Raw genomic sequence first — 18,523 nt, 5'->3', positions numbered from 1 at the left:
GTTTTGACTTAAACAAAACTAAAACTTTTGACATCAGATCTAGGGGATGATGCAAAAATTGAAGCAGTTGGCCCACCGGAGAAAGTTATTGATGCTTTTGGACCAGAATTAGTTGGTCAGAATGTGGAAGGGCAGGTACAAGATATGGAAGTTGTTGAACATGATGGAAGGACATATTACCTGTATGAGTTAAAGATACCACATGTTCTTATCACTGCAACTGCTGCTGGAAACAGACTTTACCTGATGACTGTCAGTGGCAATGGTAAGCTGATATTATTAACCCACTTTTTTTGTTTTGCTTTTTTTGGGGGGGGAGGGAGGGGCCATAGGGTGTATGGCAATGAATTCCCTCTTTTGATTTTCATGATATTAGAAGAATTTTCATTTGTGAAATTGAAGGTGCATTGGTGTTCTGGGCTTGCAATGAGGAGGCTTTGAATGGAAGGCTGTTGGTCATAAGCTAACAGATCTGGTTCTAGTAATACATTTTAGAATCATATTTTGAGCAAGGTGTGCTGAAATCTGTGCTTATCACAAGAAGGAAGAAAAGTGTGTCCAAGTACATGACTGAGATTATTCTTTTTTTTTTCGTAAAATGACTGAGATTATTCTTATCCCTTTATGCATCATGAAAATAGCTGTCGCAAAGAAATTGGAAGGATACTGCCCTGACATTATGCTTTCCAAAACTTATGAGCCCGTCAAGGTGGAGTAGCTGTTGCACTTGCATATAGACACTTTGTACATAGATGCACACCAGGACCAGAATTTTATGCCTTCCAATTGTGAATCTCAGAGGTGGTTCTTGAGTGCATCGATGGGTATGCAATAGGTATCTACATAAGAGTACCAACAAGTTGCCTGTTGATACCTTGTTAGCAGTTAACATTCCACATACTCTTGCCAATCATGCTGTCTAATGTTTTGTAAGTGTCTGAGTACCGTGCTGTTTGCTATTTATTGTTAATCTTTTGAATTTGCCAATTCTAGGCAGTGCCCAATGTAATTTGTGTGGTGTGGATACTTATTAAAGTGTCAATGTAAGGTGTGTACACCTAGTGTCTTAGAACATTAAAGTAGTGACACTAGGCTCTAGAGTAAATAAACCTGCTGCCTGTTCAGATAGCATTGCTGCCTTCTGCCCCAGCCTGCATTGTGCCGCATGCTGCTTGTACATCCTGCACACCACAACAGCAGCAGCACCACCTACTCTATCGACTATGCTGCCATCACCTTGGAGTTGTTGAACCCATCAACACACTCCCTGAGGAGGATGCCCTGAAATATGGGGCTTTCCCCGATTTGAGATCCAGTGTCTGAATCTCCACTAAAATTGCCAATATTGAGCAATTTCTTTGACATTTGTGCAAGAAATTTGGGGCGTTTCCGATTTTTTGGTCCAGCAAGCATCCCAAGGCAACATTACATCAAATCATTGGGCTGTAAGTATAAAATCTGTTCAATTTCTTGGAATTTTGTTTAGAACATTCAGGGATTTTACTTGGCACACATCCCAAAGCAGTAAAGAGGTGCAGCAACAGCATTCATTTGCTGTTTGGATCAGATTTTGCACAAAATTTTCTGAAAATTTGGGGATTTGCAGCATTAAATTGCTGAAATTTGTATTTGGCACAAATTCCAAGGCAACTGCAGTGGTACAGCAGTGAATTGTTTTGTATTGCAGATTTGGTACTGATCTTGGCATGCATTTCAAGGCACTTGACAAGCTTGGACAGTTTTGGTACTTGCATTTATACCCCATGTTGGGATCTCGATACTCATGAGAGTACGTTTTACACTTTAGTTGGGAAGTGTTTAGCTGCAGTTTGTGCACTTTATTGCAACAATGGCTTAGCAAGGTCATGGTGACCATAGAAACATGTTGGGTGTCCTCACTCAAGAGGACAAATTAGATGGCACCAACTACTCCTTGTGGAGTTTCATGGTGCACAATCTGTTTGTTGCAAAGGGTCATTGGGATTTTGTGACTGGTGATTCAGCCTGACCAGGAGGGTTTGCACCTAAGATACCTCAAAGAGGGACTAGAGAACAGTAAGCTGCCCCTATTGCTGCCCATGTTTCCCCTACAAAAAAACAAAGGAAATGGGATGCTAAGGTTGCACATGCCTTATCTTTGATTGCTCTTTCAATCAAGAGGGCAAGTTTACCTCATATCCGATCATTGAAGGCCTCCAAGGCAGCTTGGGATATCTTGAGCAGATGTTTGCAACACACAATGAGGCTAAAATCTCTTACTTGAGAAGAGAATTGGCCAATGCACACATAGATGAAGATGATGCTATGACAAATCACTTCACTTACATTCAAGATTTGAGAGCAGCTATTGAACATTGATGAGGTGCTGATTGATGATGAGATGATCAACATCACCTTAAAGTCACTTCCAGAGTCTTATCTTGCCCGGCCATTACATTGAAGAATGTAGAAAAAGGTTGGCTATGGAGGAGAAGAAAGACTCTGGTTTGGTTGTCCAGGAGACATCAGCCGCTCAGTCTTCAGATGATGATGCTATAGCCAATTTAGTTGAGGAGGATTATGCATTGTTTACACCTCCATGGCTGATTCTGCATTTTTTCAGCAGCATACATGGTAGTTTGACAATGGGACATCTAGACACATCAGTTCAAGGAACTATTTATTTACATCTATGCATTCAGCCCCTACGGGGAAGCAAGCTACATGTGCAAATAACTCTAGCTATGATGTTTGTGGCATCGGTTCAATGTTGATTACTGCTGTAGATGGATCAAACCTCATGCTTGTGGATGAATTGTTATGCTTGGGATTACTAAAAATCTATTGTCAATTTCAGCATTCAATAAACAAGGTTTTCAAGTCATCTTTAAGGATGACAAGTGCATTGTCAAAGGCAAAGAGCTTGATTATGCTCTTTGATTGTCAAGCCTCTTGTATAAGGGCCTTTTCTTATTAGATACATATAAGAGAAGATCTCATGATGCTCTGCCAATCAGCACACTCATGGCCACTATGTAGAGTACAAAGCTATGGGATGCCCACTATGGTCACATGGTTGCAAAGCTAGAGGTTGAAACAAGTTTAAATGTGTAGACACTTCATACGGATCAAGGGGACACGTCTTGCACATTTGAGACATTCTTACTTGAGAATGGCATCACACATCAAGTCACTATGAGGATGACACCTCTACAGAATGGCATTGTTGAAAAAAAGAATCAGATACTCATGAAGATAGTAGATGTATGCGGAAAAGTAAGGGGCTACCCCACAGATTTTGGCTTGAGGGTCTTTAATGTGCTAATCATGTGTTGAATCTTGCGCCTACAAAGGCACTTAAAAACTAGCACTCCTTTTGAAACTTGGCATGAGAGGAAATTGAAGTTTGACTATTGTTGTGTGTTTGGATACATAGTCTTATGTTCATGTGCCAAAGCCAGAGCTAGGTATAAGGCACGTCTAGTAGCAAAAGGCTATGCCGAGAAGAAAGACAGGTTATGAGGAGATATTTGTTTCTACATCCCGCATGAGTACAGTGAGGTGTGTTATTGCTATGGCTGTGCATTATGGTTGGAAAGTGCATCATTTGGACATAAAGACAACATTCTTGAATGATGACCTTCATGAGGATGTATATATCTCATATCCTCTAGGGTTTGTGGTGAAAGGAAAAGAGCACTTGGTTTGCAAGTTGCATAAGGTTCTTTATGGATTGAAACACGTTCCTCATGCATGGTATTCAAAAATTGATACTTATTTGGCCAGCATTGGGTTCAAAAATAGTCCAATTGCTCCCACTCTATACATTAAGAATGAAGGGGAGGGGGGGCCTTGTTGGTTATCATTCTTTATGTGGATGATATGCTGCTCACCAGACCTAGGGAGGATAAAATTGCAGATTTTAAGGCTGATTTGAAACATGCTTTTGCTATATTAGATATGGGATGCTTACACTATAATTTGGGGCTTACACCCAAAATCAGCATGGTATCATTATGTCACGGTCACAGTATATGGATAAGCTTTTGCATACGTTCAACATGCAAGATTGTAAGCCAATAAGCACTCCGATGGAGTCAGGGCTGAAGCTGTCCATGCATGATGGTAGTGAGATGTTTGATGTTGCAATTTACAACCAAGTTGTTGGCTATCTTATTTATCTTTGCAACACACACTCGGACTTACAGTTTGCAGTATCTTGGGTGAGCATGTTTATGAACAGTCCACAGACAATCCATTGGCAAGCTGTTAAGTAGATATTTCACTATTTGAAAGGTACTCAGACGTATGCATTATTATTTGCTGAGAGGGAGATTTACAACTGCAAGCTTACAACAATTTGGATTGGGCTGGTGACTCAGACACTTTGCAATCTACTATAGGACACTTTCTTTTAAGGTTGTTTGTGCATTTCATGGCTTAGCAAGAAACAACACGCAGTGGCTACCTTGTCTTGTGAGGCCAAGTATAGGGCAGCCATAGTTGCACTCGTACGTAGTACGAGCTGGTTCATACCATATTGTACGAATTCGTACAAAAAAACAAGCACTTTTTGTTTTGTTTTGTTTTGTTGCGTGGTTGTTGTTGTTGATGGTGGTTTGGGTTGTTGACTGTTGTTGTTGTTGTGGTGGTGGTGATTTTGTAGCCTTAATAGATCAACCAAGAAAGGGGGTGGAAGCTTGATTAGACTCCTCATACATGTTTTGTTATGATTTATTCTAGAGCCAAAGGCCATACATAAGGTATTCAAGCAGTTCCAAACGTTTCTAATTGATATCCCATCATTTTCACAATATGTTAGTGTCATCAATAAATAAATTCAGCACCATTTGAGAATCATCAAGTAGCTTAATCCTATTGATTTTACCTTTGTTCGCAGCTCATTTTGCATCACCCAACCCAAAGCATTAGTAAACATTGCTAATAAAACTAGGCTAGAGGATAGCTTGGCCTAATGTACCTTCTGAGAGTACACGAATTAGTGAATGTACCGTCGGTAGCTACTTTATCCTTAGCAATGCCAAACAAAACCATAACAAAATTCATAAATCTTTTACTAAAACCTTTGGTGGTTTGTTTGGTAACTGTTGGTCTCACAAGTTATTTTGGCCTCTTGTAGACGTTAATAAAGCATCTCGTGTCATTTCATCTCTCTCTCTCTCTCTCTCTCTCTCTCTCTCTCTCTCTCGCCTCTCCCTCTCTCTCAACCTTCTCTCTCTCAAGCATACATGCCTCTTATTTGTATGATCATTCATGTATGATGTATCCACTCCTATGTTTATACTTGTAAGTCGTAGCGCATGTTGGGCATGCAGCATATGCCATAGAGGTTTTGACGTGTTACCCTCAAGTATTCATCTTATATACTCCAATAGCATTGCTATTTAGACTCTTAACATCTGTTCTATCATCTATAGTTCAAAATAATGAAGTTAATTTTTTTTCGTACTAATATCGTACCATACCTTATAAAATCTTAAGGTACCATTTAGTACCATATTTTATCGTACCGTACCGTGTCGTACTTTTTGTACCTGACAACTATGAGGGCAGCTTTCCCAGCAAGAGTTGAATGTGTATGGCTATGCAAATTGTTGGCTAATCTACAAATCTCATTGGAGGGTCCTATATCCATTTTGTCTTATAGTTAAGAGTGCTATAGCAATAGTATGAAATCTTGTGTTTCATGCTCACATGGAACACATTGAGATTCACTATCATTATGTCAAAGAAAGGTGTTATGTAGAGAGACACTAGAGTTTGTAGGGAGAAACACAAAGTGTATACAACAAACACTAAGAAGAGAAGAGAAACTTAAATGAATAAGATGATGAAGGATTGAAATAAGGAACTGAATCTAATACAAGAGCTCCGTAGCACGAATGATGCCCTCGGGCAAGAAGATTGCCAAAGAAGCCTCTAAGACTACAAATGCAAGGACTATGAGATGTAGCTTGGAGCACAGAGACTGCTATTGAAGAGGAGCCTTTGAATCCGCAATACAAGGATGATAACTGGTGATGCCTGGAGTAGGGAGATTGTCGTCAAAGGATGGGAGCCTCAAAGTCTGCAAATGTAGGCCTGAAGACTGATGCCAGCTACTGGGGAGTAACACTAGAGATGAAGAAAGAGCCAGAAACTAAAAATGCAAATGTAGTAGCCTTTGATGATGGAAGCGGCAATAAGAAGTGTTGTTGAGAAACCCTTCACGTGCAGTTTTGTGTTTAACGTTTTGCATTTAGGGTTTCACGTTTTGCGTTTAGGGTTTCACAGTGGACATCCCCAAAAAGGGACTAGACACCCATTGTGTGGCGCTATCCTAGACAGCTGACGCCCTCCCTCCGGGCACCACCCTAGATAGTTACTTGCCTATTTATAGGCTGCCCCTGTCACTCATTCTTCGCGGCTGATTCATTCAGTCCATCACCTCTTCTCTCCAACCTCTCCATTGCCCTCACACCCCTTCAGGAGGACATTGCGGTTCATGGTTCATGGTTGTCTTCATCATCTTCCTTGTGCTACGGCACCCTTGTTCCCTTGTCTCACATTCACTCCATGATTCAGAACTTTATCATTTTATTCATCAGAGTTTCTTCTTTCTTCTCTTGTCTTCTTCATGTTTGCCGAGTTCACTCCATGTTCCTCCCTGCAAACCCATTGTCTCGCTGGTATGTCGTCTTTTGACAAGTGTGATGCTTGATGAAGGGGAGGGGCCAAGAACCAGAACACAAATGTATGGAGCCTAAAAAGCTAACGCTAGATGATGATACAGACGCTAGGTGAGAGGAGGACTTCCGAGGCAGCCAAACACAAGGATGGATTGTCGCCTAAAAGAGAAGATCTAACACCAGGCAAGTGGATGCTAACGCTAATAAAGAAGGTGAAGCTTGCTACCATAAACGCAGCCCTATGAAGGAAGAAGATTGGCATCTCGTAATAGGGATGGTGAAGGAGAGTAGAGAGAGATGATGGTCTCACAAAAGAAGTGAGAGGGAGTGGTGTGTGGTAAAGAATGAACTGGAGGTGTTGTATATATAGGCACGAACAGTCTCAAGTCTTGCCCACTAAAGTCTCTGAAATGGTGCTCCAACTTTCTCAAAGGGCCCTAGAAAGCCTTTTTGGGGCTGAAAATTGAAATCAAAACTGGGATTGAAGAAGAAAATTGTATGAAATGATGTGGTTTCTTAACACCCTCTCTTAGGCCCAAAAAGAAGCACAAAAGAGGAGTGAGGTGAAGAGAAGAAGATTCACCTTGTGATTCAAGAATGCCACCTGAAAGGAGACCCTGTGAAGATAGTTAGGATACCAGATGAGCAGTAGAACCTAAAACACAACCTCAGGTGAGAAGCCACTAGCTCTATAATACCATGTTGGAAGGAAGGCCTAGTCACAGAGTCGCTGCTAAAAATCCAAGGGTTGTAATTGAAGATAGATCTAGGGATGGAGTAAGAGCCCCTTGACGTAGCGGAAGTAGAGTGATAATCAAATGTTAATGCTGAACCTGCAACCTGTCTTTGCCTTTTTCGATACAGAGGATCTTCGTAGCTCATTGAGCGCCTCTGGCTCTGATACTATGTCAAGAAATGAGTAAGCAAACAAAGAGACAATAGGATTTGCAGGGAGAAACAATGTGTACGGCAAATAGTGAGAAGAGAAGGGAAACTCAAATGAACAAGGTGGTGGATTGAAATAATAAAGTGAATCTGATACAACGATGTCGTAGTACGAAAGATTCCATGGAGCAGGAAGATTGCTGAAGAAGTCTCTAAGACTGTAAACGCAAGGATTATGAGGTATTGCCTAGAGGACGGAGACTGCCGTCAAAGAGGAGCCTTTGAATTCGCAACACAGGAATGATAACCGGTGATGCTTGGAGCAAGGAGATTGCCGTCGAAGGGTGAGGAGCCTCTAGGTTCGCAAACGTAGGCCTGAACACTAATGCCAACTGCTGGGGAGTGATACCAGAGGTAAACAAAGAGTGAGAAACTAAAAACACAAACGTAACAGCCTCTGATGATGGGAGCACTAGTAGGAAGTGTGATGCCTAATGAACGAGAGGGGCCATGAACCAAAATGCAAATGTATGGAGCTTGAAAAACTAACACCAAATGATGATGCAGATGTAGGTGAGAGGAGGACCTCTAGGGCAGCTGAACGCAAGGATGAATCGTCACCCAAAAGAGAAGATCTAACTCCAAGTAGGTGGATGTCGACACCAACAAAGAAGGTGATAGTAGCTGGAGGAGAGAGAAACTCAGCAAACACAGATTTTGCATGATGGTGAGTATTAGACTGATGGCGATAGCTCCAGATGATGATGTCAACAGCAAACGTAAGCATCAAATAGTAGGCAACAACTCTAGGGTACCATGTGATAGCTCATAGATGCACGTAACAACTTTGGGCTGCAGGTGACAGATCATAGGTGGAGTCAAAGACTGGAATCATGCCCTAGATGGTAGCATTCAGCAATGGGGAGCTTGGACCGTACTATCCTCCACAAATAGGGTGTGGGCAACAGAGATACAATACTTGAAACCTACAAAAATGAGATGGAGGGAGAGTGGTGAGTTGCATGCCTATTTATATTTTGGGCACCCAAATTAGGGCTTTACATGTGGGACACAATAACTCTTGAGGATCACGTTTCTTTTTAAAAGAAGTAGCTTTCTTCATTAATTAAGCATGCTTTGGGGTTGTTTATCTCAAGCTAATGCATTTTTAGCTCAACGCCCCCTCTGAGGCCCAAAATTGAGCCATGATAAATAAGCCCTTTTTGTTAATTTTTCTATTACCCCAAGGCATCCCATCCCAAAACAGCCAGGGCATCAAGCAAACGGTACACGTTGGCTACCCAATGACCTACCAAGACTATAAAGGCAATGGTTATCTTACTAAGGGATCCCAAGTGATCATCCCAAAGAGACCAGGGCATTAAGGCGAAGGATGCTCATCGGCTGTGCAAGGGTCTACAAAGTCCTGCAAAGACGGATGGAATCAATAATATAATTTTTTTTTGGTTTTGAGGGCTTTTTTTAGTTTGTCATAAGATTTAGCATTAATTTCCCATTGAGTTACTACATCCCAAAGTACGAGAAATAAGGATGGATAGCCCAACTACCTTCAAAAACAAGCAAAACAATCCCATATACTACTAGGATAATTGCCTAGGGATTACCTAAGGGTTTGAGTATACCAATCATATGGAGAATATGTGGAGAGACAAGCACAACGGATGTGAGAGCAAGCAAGATAAGCAAAGCTAGCATGCAAGCTTAGGGAAAAACTACCTTAGGAGACCGCTATGTGCAATGCCACGAGTATGGTGGATCCGAACTCGACCACTCCAAGGGTGACAAAAAAGGGATAAATGCGTGGTGGATCCGGAGTCAACAACTCCACTAAAAAGATATAAATGCGCACAAATGCATGTTTACATGAACAAAAAGGAAGATGCAAGTTTTCATACTCATATATAATATGATGCGACAGTGCCACCTAGATAGTACCCTCACAAGGTAATTATTCACTTGTCTAAGCATCCTTTACAATCATATCATCTTGACAGTGCGGATGAAGTTACAGATGTCCATAATGTACAATACAAAATAAATAAATGTCTAAGAGTAAAAAATTATAATCATCATCATTGTCACTATCAAGAGAAGAAGTTGCCCTTCGCAAGGTGGAAGGGAAAATCATAAACCAATCCCTCTCACCATCAGACGGTGGAGGGAAAAGTAAGGACCCCCTCTATCCCTAAAATATCAATGTCAATGGAAAAAAGTAGTAGCACCCAAAGAAGAAGAGTGAGATACATGTTCAATTGAAAACCTATGAAATGAATAGCCTCAAAATGACCTCTAAAGAGGCAATGACAAACCTTGTGAAAAAAGCGCCATCAGAAGATGGAACCAAGGGAAGGAGTGTTGAAATGATTCAAGGCTTTGCTAGGCAGTAGATCCTATAGAAGCAAATGTCAACTTGCAAAAGGAAGCAAAAACAACTACATAAGATTATAAAACATGCAAATCTCAACTTCAATGTTAAGTGCAAGTGAGTGCTATGGACAAATGTGAATGGGACTCCCACTACCAAAAGATAGACACACTAAGAATGCAAGAAAGTAAAAGGAGAAATGTGCAACAGAAAAGAGAAGACAAACTAGAGTGTGCCCTACAAGGATGAAGTGATGTGTAGGTAGGGAGTGGAAAGGAATCACGGTCAATATCATGGAGATCTGAATTGAAGGAAGGCCCCACAATCTGTGGGTATAAATGTCTCTAGAGAAAATGGGCTCAAATAGTGCTAGCTCTGAACTCGAAGGAGAGGTCAACTCCGAGCAAGAAGGGACTCATCAAGTTGGTTCTCAAGAGAGGCAACACATGCTTGAGGATAACTGAGCTTACAACATTAGGATACATAAACATTTTAGAAGAACCAGCTACCATGCAAGCAATGGGTCTAGCCTGTTGTCTTGGTTGTGGAGGGGGGCAGAAGTACTTGCACCAGATGGACTCGAGACACGAGTCTTGGGCGGATCGCCCTTAGCCTTTGAATGACACTCGTCGTCAAAGCGATCAATGTTTTAACAATGTTGACAATACCGATGACAATGTTGACAATACCAATTTTTCTTTGGTACATTCTACTACCTAGATTTGAGTTTTGACTAGGAAGTTCCTTGTGACTCACTAACTTGGTTTGGATTTGGATGTTGATTGGAAGGTGGAGTTTGCTTGCCCTCCCCTTGCTGCCCCTTCTGAGAAGATGCAACAAAGGCCCCCTTTATGGAGAATGTTCCATGAAACTGATTCAATAGCGGATCGTAATGTAAAAGGCTCCCTTATAGAGGATGTTCCATGAAACTAATCAAATAGCGGATTGTAATGTAGAAGCTGACACTCAAATTCATAAAATGTGGGCATCTACGACTCTGAGATCACCTGCTATACAAAATGGAAATATTTCTGCTGCAGCTTATTAAGGAACAATGTAACCTGATCTTTAGGGAATTTAGGGACCCCACCGATTGAGAACTCAGCGGGGGGTAAATACCGATACTCAACTAGCTTGACTTTCAAGTCATCCTGATTAGTGATGGTGAAGTTTTGAAGCTCATGATCTAAGTTAATGCGATGAGCCCGATCTTGCGCCACATAGCAGTCAACAAGATGGGCCCAACACTTAGAGGCAAGGTCAAAATGCTGGAGTTGTGAGTGAAATTCAGGAAGGAGACCTTGCATCAACTCGACAATGGCTATGGCATTTCTGCCTTTCCAAGAGCGACAAACCTCGTATGGATACCAACGATGCTGGGATTAAGCTAAGGTTTTTATCAGAGGACAAGTTCCTACAAATCTTGGAAATCCAATACATGCCTTATCAACTTGGACCAAGTGGTGAAATTCGACCGATTAAAATGAGTCTTGCTTGAAAAATCATGCTTGGCAAATAAGGATGAATGGGAAGCTGGTGGGGGGTAGATGGGTGGTGTAGAATATGAAGGTGGATAAGGTGGAGGAGGGTGGTGTGCAAAAATAGGTTGTGTGCCCAATGGTGCCAATTGATGCAGAGACACAAGAATATGGATATTTCCATAAGGTGCCGATGGGGGAGGTGGAGGCACTGAGAGAGAGAAGCCTGTCCCAATGTTGGCCGGGAAATGGAAGAATGACCAGTTAAGCCACTAGGTAAGGCTAGGGAGATGAATTGTGGTATCAACTAGGGGGACACTCCAATATGTTTGGGATGTACTCCCAAAGGGATACCCAAAAAGTGTCTGGGGGGGAGGTTAAGCCTCCATCACGAGTATGCTGCCCGAATAGGGGGAAGGAGGTGTTCTAAAGGCTATGCTTAAGTGTGTAGAACCCCCCAAGGTGCTGTGTGATGGAACATGTGATGCACTCAATGGAGATTGAAAGGAAGGTGTAGCGGAATGTGAGGGTGGGAGCTCAAAAGGATTTGTTATGGGTGTGGAAATGGGAAATAAAGCGAGTTCCTTTTAAGTTTTGTCCATTAATGCATGAAATTGAAAAGATGATTGTGATGAGGATGTGGATGCACTATTTGACCATGAGAAACAAAATCATTTGAAGGAAAAGGAAGTGAAGGGATACTTACAATTTCTGCTTTCAATTAAATATCTATCTTCTTTATTGTTCACAGACCAAAAATTATTATGGGTAGTCCCTTCATCAAGAGGATCTTCTGACACTCCACAAAAAGAGGAATCAGCATGAATAGATGTGTTCATACATAACACTGGAGTAAAGATGAATAATGGAAGTGGGGTATAGTTCATGCCAATTACCATTTGTGGATGGTTAGTCCATGGTGGAGATTCCGTCTTTCTTGCATGGTCATTTTCAGTCTTACCCTATGCGTAAGGATAAGATCGTATCCCGTAGCTGAAATCTCATATGGTCGATGGACTCCATGGTAGTTTGAAGTCTCTCTAGCCATGTCAAATCTATTAGAGGCAAGCCAGGAAGCCCACAATTGGTTGTTTTTGGACATGTTTGGTTGTGGAGACTGAAGCGATGTGGAAGTGTTCGAAGTCATGTGACCCTTTTGTTCTTCTCCCTTATACAAATGAGTTTGTGATCAACGTCCTAGGTATCTCAAAGAGAACTTGGCTCTAATCTAATATCATGTAAAAAAATCCTCTAAATGCAAAAATACAAAACCAATCGTATAACAAAACATTAACAGATAAACACAAAACAGAGTTAGGGTGAGGGTAACTTAAACACGATGAATAATGAAGTGAATGACTATTGAATATACAATGCTCATGGAGCAAGCACACTATGTAGTGAATATTGAACCTTGAACTCTCATATCTTTGGGATCAAGGAAAAAGTTATGAGCTAGAGAGTATCATACTCTGAACGGATCCTGAAACATAGCAAGCTAGCCTCCGTTTATCGAATAGCAAGAAGCGCAGCCGGAGAGGCTGAATCTAATGCAAACAAGCAATGAGTAGAGAGGAAGATCGAAAATGTAGGTATGTGAGGAGATAGAAAAACTAGGCAACAACAAGACACAATAGACAACTGTGTAGGAAGTGTATGCGACAGCTAGAAGACAAAGAAACTCAACAAATGTAGATTTTGGATGATAGTGACAATGTCAAATTGATGGCAATAACTCTAGATGATGATGTCAGCAGCAAAAACAAGCTTCAAATACTAGACGATAGCTCCAGGGTACCATGTGTGTCAAAATAGTAGATACACTCTGATATCATGTTAAAATAAGCGACAATGTAGAGAGACAATAGGGTTTGTAGGGAGTAACACACAGTGTACAACAAACACTAAGAGAGAAGAAAAACTCAGAAACACAAGAAAAAGACGGTGATGCGTTGAATCCTGCTATGAGAAGAAAAAGCTAATGCAGCGGAGCAAAAATTCAAAAGATAACTACACTATCTTGTTTGAATTAGGCAACAACACCTAAGGGAAACCTACACAATGAAGGGAGCGAAACACAGTCCTCCTGATAGTGGGCTATCAAAGTGTTGGGAGTAAAGGCCCTCGTGCCTTTAAATGTGCTCGAGTGTGAATACACCCTTAGCACTTGTATTTACACATATATATCTATCTAAAAACCTCAAGGTACACACTCGTCATTGTACCTAAAATTGTGCACTCTCTACTCTCTCTGTCTACTGTCTCTCGATCTTCGTGCCTAACCCGTACTACAAACTGGTATCAGAGCTGTGGTTGAGGGGTTCGTACTCCTCGGAGTTCGTGCAAGAGTCTCAGGTGGATTGGACAAGCAGAAGAAAGATAGTCGACAGGTCGTGTAGGCAGCCATCGAATAGGTTGTCAGGCAAAAGGCCTGTGCAACTCAAGTTGTGCTAAAAAGGAATTGACGTGTGTGGCGTTTGGGCAGTCCACCTGACTAGGGAACCAACATCAAGTTGAAGACCAGCGGGCAGTGACTAGACCAAGGAGTAAGTGTGGCAGCGTGGTAGTGCGGACGATAGACACTGCATGGTTTAGAGGCACAATTCGCGGGAGCTGTACACGACGACTGTAGCACTGACGACAAACGCGACTGCAGGCAATTGGCGGGAGCTGTAGGCGTGATTAGACAACACTTTCTTTCTGCAATGCAACTGCAGGTGACAGGTCACGACGACTGTGACTGGTCAACGGGAATGGATCTCTCATTTTCCCTTTGCAAAATTTTATTTTTTCAAAGGTTTCTTGCAAACAAGTCCTTTGCCCACTGACGGGTGTTCATGCGTGTATGCACGTTTAGGATTTTGGGCAGATTTAGGCCTAGAAATTTGGGGCTTTTCCACAGTTCCGGGATCTTAACGCAGAACTAGACAATCTGACTAAGGAATTGCAAAGTTGGTGTACATTTACTCGGGAATTTTTTGGGGCTTTTCACATTTAGTGAAATTCTTTCAATTTCACTGAAATTAGTGCATGCAGGACTTGGAAAATTTGGGGATTTGTCTAGATTTGGTGCAAGCAAGATGCAACAGTGATATCTGTCTCAGAAATTGCAGGAATTTGTGACATTTTGTCCCCGACATTTGGATCTTTTCATGTATATGCACAAATTGGGCTGAAATTTACCCAATTTCTCAACATTGATGCACATTAGACCCCGTGCAATTTAGGGCTTTTGCAGTTTGGGCAAAATCTGTGCGGCATTTGGTCCTTTTATGTACATGCAGGTTGAATTTTACGCAATTTGGACATCAACACTTGGTAAAATTTGGGGGCTTTGCTGAAATTGCTCTATTTTGGCAAAATTGGCATGTTCTATGCATGATAGAGAAAATGCAGATGTGTGGTTGATGTTTTGAGCACAAAATTTTTGGGGCTTTTGACCGTGCGTGTCAAATTTTATGCCCATGGGTACATGTACAACAGAAATTGCAGCTAAAATTTTGGGATTTCTCATGTAATGTGATGTATATGCCCTTGGAGTAGTTGTAATCAGTTGTGGAATGCTGTAGCACATGGTTTGGTGCTTCTGAAAATATACTTACACAAATTGGGCTGAAATTTACCCAATTTCTCAACATTGATGCACATTAGACCCCGTGCAATTTAGGGCTTTTGCAGTTTGGGCAAAATCTGTGCGGCATTTGGTCATTTTATGTACATGCAGGTTGAATTTTACACAATTTGGACATCAACACTTGGTAAAATTTGGGGGCTTTGCTGAAATTGCTCTATTTTGGTAAAATTGGCATGTTCTATGCATGATAGAGAAAATGCAGATGTATGGTTGATGTTTTGATAACAAAAATTTTGGGGCTTTTGACCGTGCGTGTCAAATTTTATGCTCGTGGGTACATGTACAACAGAAATTGCAGCTAAAATTTTGGGATCTCTCATGTAATGTGATGTATATGCCCTTGGAACAGTTGTAATCAGTTGTGGAATGCTGTAGCACATGGTTTGGTGCTTCTGAAAATATACTTACAGATCTGAAATCTGTGCTTTTACATGGTCATTTATCATTGGTTGGTACTTGTTTGTACCTTGGTCACTTGGGTGACAGTTTGGGCCTGCATTTGCTGATTTTTTGGTCACATTTGGGCTGAAAATCATGGCTGGCAGCAATGACAGCAGTAATCTCATGCACATAAAGAAGCTTGAAAGAGCACATAACTTTGCAGTTTGACAAAAGCAGTGCTACAATATCTTGTTGCAAAAGAAGCAGGCAAAGCCAATCAAAACAAGGGGCAAAGCCCACAGATATGGAACAAGACAATTGGGATGAGTTAAATGAGCTTGCACGCTCAACCATCGAGCTATCAATTTGTGATGTCTTGTTGTTTAACATTGAAGGTTTGGATTCTGCATATGCTATATAGACTAGACTCGAAGAACTGTATGCACAAAAGAGTGCTGCAAGCAAAGTGTATTGGCTGAAAAAGCTTATGGATTTGCATATGAAAGAGGGTATAGCAATGTCTACTCACTTGAGTGAGTTTAACTCCATTTTCAGCCAGCTGGTTGCCTTGAAGTTCTTGATTGATAAGGAATTTCAGGCTACTTTCTTGCTTTGCACTCTACCAAAGAGTTGGGATACATTCGGGACTGCTATGAGCAATTCTAATGTGTTCCTTTTGTATGTTGATGTAGAGAGTGCTCTACTCATGGAAGAAATGAATCGGCAAAACAATGCATCCAATAAGTCTTCCAGTGCTTTGCATACTAGGGGCAAATCACAGCAGAAAGACAAATATGATAGCAAGGGACGTAGTAAATCACGTGGCAAAGATGTTGAATGCCATCATTGTAGCGAGAAGGGTCACTTTAAACGTGACTGGTACAAATAGATGAAAGAGAAAGAAAAAGGCAAGAAGACAGATGATAATAAGGAAGAGAAGAAAGACAGTCAGTCTAAGATGAGCAGTGTCAAAATTGAAGAGGTGAATGTAGTCACTCATGATAGTGATAGTGGGAGTGACGTACTCTTTGTCTCTTCACACTTTGGTGCACATGCTTTACTTGCAGATACAGATAATGACATGCATACTTGGATTCTTGATTCAAGTGCTTCCTTTCATGTCACCTCTCATCATGAGTGGTTCTCTGACTATACAGGGGGTCGATATGGTGTTGTTCATCTTGGGGACAACTATGCATGTGACATTGCAGGTATTGCCATTGTGCAGTTGCAGTTTCAGCATGGCTCTGTCTTTACACTTCAGCATGTACGACATGTACCTCAGCTCAAGAAGAGCTTGAGTAGCATAGGGCAGCTAGATGATAATGGTTTTCATACCACCTTTGGTGATGGAAAATTGAAGATTTGTAAGGGATCTAGAGTGATTGCCAGAGATTGCAAGAGTGATACTTTGTATCCACTTCATGTATCTAGTGTGCGTGACCATGTTGTTGTCGTGATCGAGCAGCCAGGTGTTTCTTTGTGGCATGGCCGGTTGGGACATATGAGTCAAACTGGAATGAAAGTACTTTCACGTTTGGGTTACTTGCCTTGTCTTCGTTATGCTGATTTTGAGCACTGTGATCAGACTAAAAGACACTTAAGTGTCTTTGCTCTGACAATGGTGGGGAATATGTGTCCAAGGTCTTTCAGGCATTTTGTGACAGCAAAGGGATAAAGAGGGAGCTCACTGCCTCTCATAATCCACCCCAAAATGGAGTTGCAGAGCGTATGAATCGGACCATACATAATACGGTCCGTACGATGCTGTCTCATATTACATTACCCCATGGTTTTTGGGCAGAGGCTGTTATGACAGCCATTCACTTAATTATTTGGTCACCAAATAGGTCTTTGTGGGGGAAGTTCCCCAAGAAGCGTGGTTGGGCAAGCCACCTTCATATGCTCACCTGGAAGTGTTTGGTTGCGAGGCTTTTGTGCACATTCGTAAAGAAAAACACAGCAAACTTGAGCCAAAGTCCTGTAAATGTATTTTTCTAGGATATGGTGACGAGGGTGAAATTGGGTATAGATTATGGAATCTCGAGAAAAGAAAAGTAGTACGCAGCAATGATGTTATCTTCCGGGAAGATCGCATGCAGAAACAGCCCGAAAAGATTGAGGTCCGTAGAATTGTATTCCAGAAAGAAATACCTTTTGGATAGCAAGATGTACCCGTTGTACAGCAGCAAATACTTGCTGTAAATGAACTTGTAAATACAGAAAATGATGTTGGAATTGATCAGCCAGCTATTGCCCATGATAATGAGCTACTACATGTGCAGGAATAGTCAAGACAGCAAGCTGTTAATGCTGATTTGCAGGCTGAAATGCTAGGACAGCATGCTGAAAATGGAAATTTGCAGGAACAACTAGCAAACAATGATCATTGGGTTAGGAGATCGTCTAGGGCTACTAGACAAGCTGACAGATTTGTTTCTGGTGCAAACAATGTGGCTGATTATGTCATATTAACAGACTGTGGTGAACGGTCTTGCTTCAAGGAAGCAATGGAGAGATAGGACAGCAAGAAATTGTATAAAGCCATGTTGTCTGAAATGGAATCTCTTGAGAAAAATGGCACTTGGGACTTGGTGCAGTTGCCTAAAGGGTAGAAAACACTTCCATGCAAATGGGTTTACAAGATGAAGGTCACTTTTGGTTCATTACCAAAGTACAAAGCCAGATTGGTTGCGAAGGGGTACAAGCAGGAACATGGAATTGACTTTGATAATTCTTCTCTCCTATAGTCAAGATGATTACATTGAGAACCATTTTGGGATTGGTTGCAGGTGAAGATATGGAGCTCATTCAGATGGATGTAAAGACTGCATTTTTACATGGTGATTTGCATGAAGACATATATATGCAGCAGCTTGAAGGGTTTGTTGAAAAGGGAAAGAAAAGATGATATGTAAACTAAACTCAAAAGGAGTTTGTATGGGCTGAAACAAGCACCAAGAGAATGGTATCATAAGTTTGATACATTCATGCAGTCTCAAGGCTTTCATAAAAGTCAAGTAGATCATTGCTTGTACACCAAGAAGGCAACAGATGGCAACTTGATTATCTTGGTTTTGTATGTTGATGA

At 41.4% G+C, this 18,523-nt stretch overlaps 1 protein-coding gene across 2 annotated transcripts in view; it reads left to right on the top strand.

Moving 5' to 3' along the window:
• The window catches only part of LOC148018463 (thylakoid lumenal protein (Mog1/PsbP/DUF1795-like photosystem II reaction center PsbP family protein)), a 136,777-nt gene that overhangs the window by 94,232 nt on the left and 24,022 nt on the right, over window positions 1–18,523 (top strand). Inside the window, exons 4-5 of one of the 2 annotated variants that reach the window (XM_087662176.1) lie at window positions 38–265; window positions 403–574. In XM_087662176.1, coding sequence (XP_087518302.1) covers window positions 38–265; window positions 403–467 — 293 coding nt within the window. In that variant the 3' untranslated portion in view covers window positions 468–574. Of the gene's footprint in view, window positions 1–37; window positions 266–402; window positions 575–18,523 lie in introns of those variants that run through there. The other variant, XM_087662175.1, reaches the window with a different exon arrangement.

The sequence above is a fragment of the Lygodium microphyllum genome, chromosome 21 (assembly GCF_053477565.2).
Source record: "Lygodium microphyllum isolate KBCC chromosome 21, Lygodium_microphyllum_v1.1.10, whole genome shotgun sequence".
NCBI classification, from domain to species: Eukaryota; Viridiplantae; Streptophyta; class Polypodiopsida; order Schizaeales; family Lygodiaceae; genus Lygodium; species Lygodium microphyllum.
Note: the sequence above shows the minus strand (reverse complement) of the source record. Positions and strands in the feature narration are given on the sequence as shown.